Below are 8,737 nucleotides of genomic sequence, written 5' to 3'. Positions count from 1 at the left end.
TGGGGTGTTGGGGGGCTGCGGCCGGCCGGGCCAGCCAGCCCTGCTGCAGGGGGGCACAGGGACACCTCTTCCCCCCACCGCTTCAGGCAGCACTGGGCAGCAGCCCTGCCTGCTGCACAGACTGGCTACTGTAAATTAAACTTATTTGGGAACAAGGAAACCGACACCCCGTAGTTCCTCTAAGGACGAGCAAACTAATCTGTGTGTGGGACTCGCACTAAAAACTAATACTTGCCTGGCAATAGGGCTGTTTCTCCTTTAAAGAATTTTTGGCTAGGCAGCTGTTTAGGGTGGAGTTACTGCAACAGAGGCTTTCAGTTTCGGTTTTTTTTCCTCTCTGCTCTTAGAAGAAAGGATATCCAGCAGAACAAAAAGAAAAATAATGACAGAAGAGAGCAAGTTCTGCAAAAACTGGTAAGAGATCTTTCTCCCTCTCAACCTCTACAAAGTGTGGGGATTTCAAGTGTTCTAGGATTTTCCTTAATGTTACCTAGATCTCCTGTAACAGGGAGAAGAGGAAGAACTGCACTGCAGGAGGGGTGTACACTAGACACTGAGTAGTAAACGAAAGTATTTTGTATGCATTTTCACATCTCACAAAGTAGCTTTCTTGCTACCTTGCTGTGGAGAGGTTTCTTCCATAGCGCTCTCCCATGCTGCTTGTTCTCTTTTTACTTAATACCACTTTGGGTAATTTTGCAGTGCTGGCAGAGGAGTCCATGCACGGACCATGCCAAACCCAGCAGCTGCCTCAGTTCCCCCCCATGGCTGATGTTTCTTTCTGTTGCTATATTTGCAGTTAAGTGATGAAATACTGTTTTTTCAGGGTAATTGGACATCTCTCATAGAACAGAAGGCTGGAAGGGGCCATGAGGATAGCATAGCTTGGTGTGTCTCAACTAGTAGCTAGGCCATTGGGCAAATTACATGAACAAAGACAGTGAGGCACTGCAATTAAAAAAAAAAAAAAAAAAAGAGTCAAACCTAGAAAGGTTAAACATGAGCTTAGCCTCACTTTTATTTGGTCGGAAAGGAAAACCAATGCTTAGCCTTGCACAAACAGAGCCCGTGCATTATGTTCTAAAAGGTTGTAGGGGATGCTTTGAGTAAAGCAGTTGCTGCACACTGATCAGGCTCCTTGGCAGAATATTTTACCTAAAACTTCTGATAGATGCCTCTAACCAATTTTTAAAAACTCTGGTGACAGAGATCACACATTTCCACAGGAAATCCATTCCCCTGTTTATCCATCATGATCATGAGGAAGCTTCTCCTCCTGTCTGAAGCAGATTTCCTTGAGGCAACTTACCTTCTCTAAGACAGTTAGAAGAGCTCACTGCCCCAGGGGTTTTTTGCTGTGGCTGCTCTGTCTTGGGGCTCGGCTGTTTGTAATTTATGTGGCCTCATCCTGGCCATTCCCTCCACATGGAGTCACCAGCAAATATGTTGGACAGACTGGTTCTGTGGCCCAGACACAATGGCAGGGTTTGGAACAAAGACTAGTGCGGAAAGCCCAAATGGCATCAGGTATTCTGCCTCACAGCTGGCAGTAGCAGAGCTGGCAGCATAGGTGTTCTTTCAGCAGCCCTCCTGCTCTCTTAGGCCAGCGAGGTGGCCTGGGCTTGCCTCCCGCTGCTGCGCCCCAAGGACCGTCACTCTCTCGTGTCAGGTGTCAGTACCCCCTGCCGCAGGGTCCTGGGCCCACCGCAGTACAGGTGCCAGGGGTGCACCTCACCTCCCCACTGGTGTCTCTGGGGGACGTGGGGGCAGTGAGGCAGACATCCTGAGACGGGCCCTGGGGGACCAGGGGCCCAGGCCCCGCTGGCAGAGGAAGCCAGAAAATCAGCTGGTGCCCACTTGGTCATCCCAGGCTGTGTCAAGGGGAGCAACGAAAGTTTTATGCTGCTTAAGGTTTGCACCTGAAGCTTCTTCAGGAGGTCTTACCCAAGCCCTGTTGAACTGTATCTCAATTCTTGTCACTAATGTTGTGAACACATCAGTTATTAAAATCAAATAAATGATTTCCCAGGCAAACTGAAGTGGCTCTTCCTGAGCCCACTGAGCATGGTGCCATCTGTGTACCAGCTCAGAGGCAGCCTTCACCTGAACAGAGCAGCTGCTGGGCTGGGCTACCTTAAATGGGTCCACGGGGAGCCAAAGAGCTGTCAGTCTTGTGATGCCTTAGATGATACCCAGGAGAGAGGCCCTGCTTTTCTTTCCAGGTCTGTAAACAATGTAAACAAGAGCCAGAGCTCTTCCTGAAACAGTTGTTGGACAAATACAGCAGAGGCCTCCAAGCAACTGCCCTGTCCCTTTCAGAAGTATTCCTGGTAAATTGGCAGAACAGAATGGGTAACAGAATCCAGTCTCTAAATGTCTCGTTAAGATGAATTTGAAAGCCAAATACTTATTTCTAGTTTTTAGGGACAAACTAGTTGAATTGTAACCAGTTTTACTGGGTCTGGCTGCGATGGAGTTAATTTTCTTTGTAGCAGCCCCTATGGTGCTGTGTTTTGTATCTGTGTCTAAACCAGTGTTGATAACGCACCGGTGTTTTGGCTTTTGCTGAACAGTGCTTGCACAGCATCAAGGTTTTCTCTTTTTCCCTGCTCTGCCCCCCGCAGCGAGTAAGCTGGAGGTGAGCAGGAGTTTGGGAGGGGACACAGCTGGGGCAGCTGACCACAACTGACCAAGGATATTCCATGCTGTATAACCTTATGCTCAGGAATAAAACTGCGTTAGAAGAGGAGGGTTGAGGTTGCTTTTTTCGCTCCCAAGGTGGCTGTTGTTCGAAGACAGGTTGAGCATAGGTATGCCTGTGGGAGGTGGTGAGTGATGTCATTGCCTTCACTTGTTCCCCCCTCCCCTTTCCTTCAAGTATTAAACTGTCTTCACCTCAACCTACAAATTTTCTCACTTCCATTCTTCCTGTTTTCCTCCCCTGTGTGTGTGGGGGGATGGTGGTGAGTGAGCAGCTCTGTGGGTGCTTGGCTGCTGTCCAGGGTCAGCCCACCACACCAGCTCATTTACTCTCCTCTCTTTCCCATTTATGTGCTCGGTAGTAAACGAGATGTGTCTGCTGCCAACTTCTCCCTCCATGAGGCCCACTGCTTGCGGTTTCTCACTCTCTGTCCAGAATGTGATGAACCAGTTGCCCAAAAGGATATCAAAGACCATCAAACAGAAGCACACAAGCAGGTGAGGAATGCTACACGTTCTTCAGGGTTTTCTTGCAAATAGCAAAAAGTTCTGCCAGCCCTGAAGTCGTATGTTCATGGCACTGTGCCCTATAGTAACTAGATCTGAACTTCTGTAATTGTTTCACCAGGAAATCTCTAAGGGTCTGACATGACCCTTCAGGCCTGGTTACAGCACCTTTTGATCTTATCACAGACTCAGCTTAAGAGAATAAAGCTTCCACTGTGGTACCTCAGCAGTACAAATTACAGATCAGGTATGGAGAAAATGCTCCCAGTGCTTGTGAATTAGCCAGAGCGTGCAAGTTAATTGGTTTGGTTAGAGGAAGACAGTCAGTGCCTGATCTGACATAAACCTCACCTGTACAAAGCTATGACATCAGTGCACTTTTTTAACAGAACTGAACTGGTGGAGTAAATTCATCAGCTCTTCCTATAGCAAGGCAATAGCATTTTTAGTAAAGCATTAGGAACCCTGTAGCTAGAGGTACTATGCTGACACATGAATACTCAGGCATGGCTTTTTGGTCTGGCCTACTAGTTCCATTGTTTTAGCAATTCCATTGATGTCAGTTACTTAACAGAACAGGAGTAGCTTTCGTGGCAAACCTATAGAAAACTAGCATACTGGCTGTGTTTTCAGAGGGGCTATTATAATTTAGACTGGCTGAATATCAGACCTTTACTTTTAAGTTAAACCTCAGTCAAAATTTTGACTACACATTCTTTATTTCACATCTGTTGCGGTTTAACCCCCACACCCTTTGCATTTCACATGGGCACCTTTGAGAACTGTGTCCTCGCACAGAACGACAGCTTCCTGCAGAATCATCAGGTATCTGTTTTCCTCAAAATCTCATCAACGCAGCTCAGGCCTGACACAGAAACAATAAGTCACCAACAACTTGTCAGTGATTGGGATGAAAACACCAGGAAGATCACCTCAGCAGCCTGAAGCTGTACTGACATGCGAAAGCACTAACCACCCTCCTGTGCCCCCAGTGACCCGCTGTACGTTTCGCTTGCAGGCCAGGTGTAAGCTCTGTCACCAGAGCATGCAGCAGTACCAGCTGGAGCATCACGAGGTATGTGTGGTGTGCAGTTCTCCTCACCTTCTAGGCTGACCCTCTGACCAGACACCAGGAGTCACACTAAGGGGCTCAACAGCAAAAGCATGTAAATGAGACTTAAACCTCTCACCAGCTGCAGTGTTTTGGCATACCTTTTCCCCCTTGTAAATAAGTATATCCCATGGTGGCTGCCTCTCTAGTTGTGATGGGACAGTCTGTTCCAGGAGATAATCTATGACTTCCTCATCCTTGGCACCTCAAGCTGCTGTTCTCTGATTGCTTTTCGAAGACATTTCCATCCTGCCCCCACACTCATATTACCTGCTTTTCCAGAGGGGTGGCTGTACAAGGCGAGAGTCAAGGGAACAGCTAAGGAGGAGATAGACAGAAGAACTAGCTGGGCAGTGCGAGCAGCCTGTCCATGCTAGCCATGGGCTAGCCAGTCCAGGGACCCAGAGCAGTGCAGACACGGCAGGCTTCCCCGCTGGTGGTAGCTGCAGTTGGGAATTTTCTAGGTGATCTTGTGCTCTGTTGCTAACCTGTACTGACACAGAACGTCTTCACTGCAATTGATTCCTGTTTTGCGCTATATTTCCTAAAACATCCTAAATTAAAGACAGCCTAGATAAGCAAACTCCTAATACAGCTAAGCCTGCCTGTGGTTGTGTAGGTACCCCTCAAGGAGGGCATTCTTAAATAGTCACTCATTGCTCTCACCCAATGCCCTCTTTTAGTATTGATAGAAAATTTGCAATAATCTCCTCTATTCATGTGCAGACTAAGGAATGCCAACAACGAGTGATGAAATGCAAGATCTGTGAGCTTGAAATGCCCTTCAACAAGCTGCAGGAACACCTGAACATCTGCGCCAGCCGAACAGAGCAGTGTTGGGCATGTAACAAATACATCATGTACAAAGACTGGAACAAACACAAGGAGATTTGTCAGAACAGCAGTCTGCCCTATCATAAGGATGTGAACTTTCAAACCAGCGAAGCATCCACTAAGACAACATTTAGTTACCCCACTGGTAAGCAAAATTCCTCATTGTCACGGACTGGGTCAATTCTGTTAAATCTCAGTGAAAATTCCCCTGCCTTCTCTACAGCTCTCAGCAATCCATGCTGGAGGGGATTGTTGTTTAACCAAGCACGGTGAAAAGGCCAATTGTTGCTTTCTATTATGCTGGTTATTGGAAAGCCAGAGTGGTTCCACTGACTGGTAGCTCATTGGCCATGCTGTTTTATACCTCCCTTATATCTTGGAAGCAAAATTCCTTTTGTCAAAAAATAAGTGGAAATTCTTCCTCTTTCTATTTGTCATGCAGGAGAAAATGTGATTTAGAATTTCCTCCTACTTCTATATAAAGCCAGTGATGCATACTGTGGTATCTTGAAGCCAAGAACAGCTTTATAAGGCCTAAGGTATTGGACAGAGTATGTCAGGACAAAAAATTTATGAATCCTGTCAATGATTCCAGAAAAGAACAGGCATCAGTGGTTGGCAAAATAAACTAGAGCAAAACCCCTAGCAACAGAATTAGCTGGGCCAGGATAGTCATGAAGCAACATGGGGCTGGAGTGGAATTTCAAATATCCTGAAGCTTGTGAGAAGGGACGGTGGGTTGGTTTTGAGTGGTGCCAAAAGCAAAACGTCATGACAGCTCTAATTCCTTCTTGGCCAGTGGAATCAGCATTTTGTGTGTCTCTAGAACCAGTGACCATAAGTGGGTCTGAGCAGCCTGTCTACATGACCAGTGTCAGTACTGTGTTTCTCTCCATTTTTTTCCTTCTGAAGGTACTGGTGGCAGTCTTTGTCAGAAGTGCAATAAGTCATTCCCAGATGACCAGTACTCCCAGCATCTGGTAAGCACATTTGAAACTGAACAAGAGCATGGTCTGTGCTTAGCTTCCAGCCAGGTTATTTCTCTGAAAAGCTATACATTAGGTAAGGAAGGGCAGTGTGTCCTGGCCCTTCAAACTGGTTTCATGATACAGTGTATTCATCTGAGGTACCACCGTGAGTGGCCAGTCAGAACACACCACACCACTGTAATGCCAGTCTTCACCTCGTTACACGTGCTCTCTTTCAGCAGAATAAATGTGGTATGGCCCACAAGCTGACAGAAGTTCTTGCTGGCCAGTCAACTTCAGAACTCAGCATTGATGCACCACAGCCTTCTTCCTCCCTGGCCCCCTCTTCCCGCTCCGAGAATGCGATGGCGTGGAAAGTTGTCCGTCCCAAAGACAAAGAAGGGGGTCAGCGACTGACCTCCAAAACCTCGCTTAAACCCCCAAAGAACAAAAAGGTTGGCTTTCCCTCTCCTGCAAGCGGGGGACTTTCCACCTCACCTCAAGCTCTGACAGACACCCAGTCGTTTGACATGCTGGCAACCTGTGCCCATTGCAACATTCTCCTTCCGCTGCCAACCCTTTGGAAACACGAGGTGAGGAGTCACACACTGGACGTGGCCTCCTGCACGCGAAGAGCCGTCCCTGCAGAGTCACTGCTTGCCCCGCGCTGTCCCAGTGCCCCTTTGGGGGTTCCATAGCTTCCTGACACACCAGCCGTAGCCACGCTCTCTGGGACGCGTGGAATCAATTCCATTGACTGTTTATGCTCACATCTACACAAACAAGATCCATTGCCTGTAGTTTTCTTGAGTTGTAGGAAAATAATAATCATGACTTAAGCCATTAATTTTAAGATCAAATTGTGGAAAGTCTTCAGCAACTGTCCTTACTTACTGAAGGCTGAAACTGTTCCTGCTAAGCAAACAGTATGATTGTATCTCAGCTGCATCAGAGATGGAGCTCTAGATAACCTCCCATCCCAATAAAGGGGCCCAGCTGCCTCCCTACTGAATATGATTGCACACTGAATGTGATGTTAAATTCTCCTCTGATATGACTGTTACTTATTTTTCTAGATCAAATGTCTACGTTTGACGTCTTTAAAAAATGCTAGAATGAAACAAAAATCAAGGCATGGAGAAAGAGGTACTGCAGAATTTCAGAAATTTAGAATTCATCATTCAGGATATTCTACACCGGGTTAATAGGAACAATGGGCTATTTCACAGAGGAAGTCCGTTTGGAAAAGCTAATATTCAGAATATCACACAGCTCTTTAGATTCGACCACGCAGCGGGTCCCCGTGAGGCTGCGTTAAGCCAGCACTGCCTCAGAGCCAGTATGCCTGCGCCATCTCCGCCCAGACTAACACAGTGTGTCTCTCAGACAACGCTGCTGTCCACAGGCAGTACCTTCCCTGCTGCGAGCAGAGACCAGCACTAAAGATTCCACAGAACAGATGTTCTGTCCAGGTCTGCCTGCTCCAGCACTGAATGGAGACTAAAGAATATTTTCAGAAAACAGGAAGTAAAATTACTTTTTCTTCATAGTAAAAATTGCATATTCAGTAGAAGCACTACTATAATTATGCTAGACAATACCTCCAGTTGAGCTTGCACTGATCTATAGGCAGTAAGTCAGTCTCTCCTCATGCTGTCCCAGACAGGCTGTGAATCTTAACAGGTCTCTCTAACATCCCACTCTGCTTTTCAGTTCCTAAGCAGGATCGTTTCCTCTCAGCCAATTAATTAAGTGAAACTGAAAGCAGTTGTTCTGCCTGGTTCGGTAAATGAGGTATTACTTCTCCCTGTAAAACCTTCCTCCCCTGGTAAATTAAAGAGAAAAAGCACCAAAGTGAGAAAGAGGGGGTTTGTCTAGTTTTGAATTACAGGACTCTAGCCTTGAAACAAAAGTAAGTACATGGTAATTACACAGATTATTTGATTTGCATTGAGGTTTTTTAATATTGTTCAACTGAGTGATGATACAGGAAGGCTGTAAAACTGAAACTTTAGAAGCACTGCTAACTGGGCTTTGTTTATTTTACAGAAGACTCTTCCGACAGCGCTCATGATTAAACCTGGAAATAGAGGCACGTCTTCAGATTGAAGCTTCAGCTCAGCTTTAGCAAAATACGCTGAAATCATGATTGCTTGATTGACACATTAAAGTAACTTGCTGCTCTGGATTGAGAACAAAGAGTGACTCAGATTTTTATTCCTTATCAAGAGAGGCATGTAAAAGGTTTCACCTGAAAACTGCAAAAGTGATGGGGGCTCAACAGCTGTTGTCACTCAAATATTTCTGTGTAACCTTGCCTTAGGAATCTACTTTTTCCACCCATCTCCCTTGCCCTCACCGAGAGCTGAGACCTTTAGCGTTCTCCAGGGTGTATCTCAGGCACGTCTGTATGGGCAGGACTGAGCTGAAGCGCACCAGTGGGCCTTCCCAGAGGAGGTGCTGCCAGCCTTGTAGCCACTGGGCTCGTGGCAGCGGCTGGTTGTGTGGCCTGACAAGCACTGATAACTGCTGGGGCTCCCTTAACCTCCAGCAGAGACTGTAGCGATCGGCAGCTTTTCTGACAGGCGTTCAGGCCTCTTTAACCTGGCCCCGACGC

General features: G+C 46.7%; 1 protein-coding gene across 3 annotated transcripts; it reads left to right on the top strand.

Moving 5' to 3' along the window:
* Positions 1-322: 322 nt before the first annotated feature.
* XAF1 (XIAP associated factor 1) lies at positions 323-8,319 on the top strand. 3 transcript variants are annotated; one of them, XM_074890267.1, is made up of 8 exons: positions 323-414; positions 3,063-3,198; positions 4,226-4,282; positions 5,045-5,297; positions 6,065-6,132; positions 6,360-6,713; positions 7,197-7,266; positions 8,170-8,319. In XM_074890267.1, the coding sequence occupies exons 1-8, from the start codon at positions 383-385 to the stop codon at positions 8,196-8,198; spliced, it is 999 nt and encodes a 332-aa protein (XP_074746368.1). In that variant the 5' UTR covers positions 323-382; the 3' UTR covers positions 8,199-8,319. The 3 variants fall into 3 exon arrangements, with proteins under 3 accessions (XP_074746368.1, XP_074746367.1, XP_074746366.1); XM_074890266.1 differs by lacking the exon at positions 8,170-8,319 and having other exon boundaries at positions 6,363-6,713; positions 7,197-8,159; XM_074890265.1 differs by lacking the exon at positions 8,170-8,319 and having other exon boundaries at positions 7,197-8,159.
* Positions 8,320-8,737: the final 418 nt, after the last annotated feature.

This window comes from Strix uralensis, chromosome 20 (assembly GCF_047716275.1).
Source record: "Strix uralensis isolate ZFMK-TIS-50842 chromosome 20, bStrUra1, whole genome shotgun sequence".
NCBI classification, from domain to species: domain Eukaryota; kingdom Metazoa; phylum Chordata; class Aves; order Strigiformes; family Strigidae; genus Strix; species Strix uralensis.
Note: the sequence above shows the minus strand (reverse complement) of the source record. Positions and strands in the feature narration are given on the sequence as shown.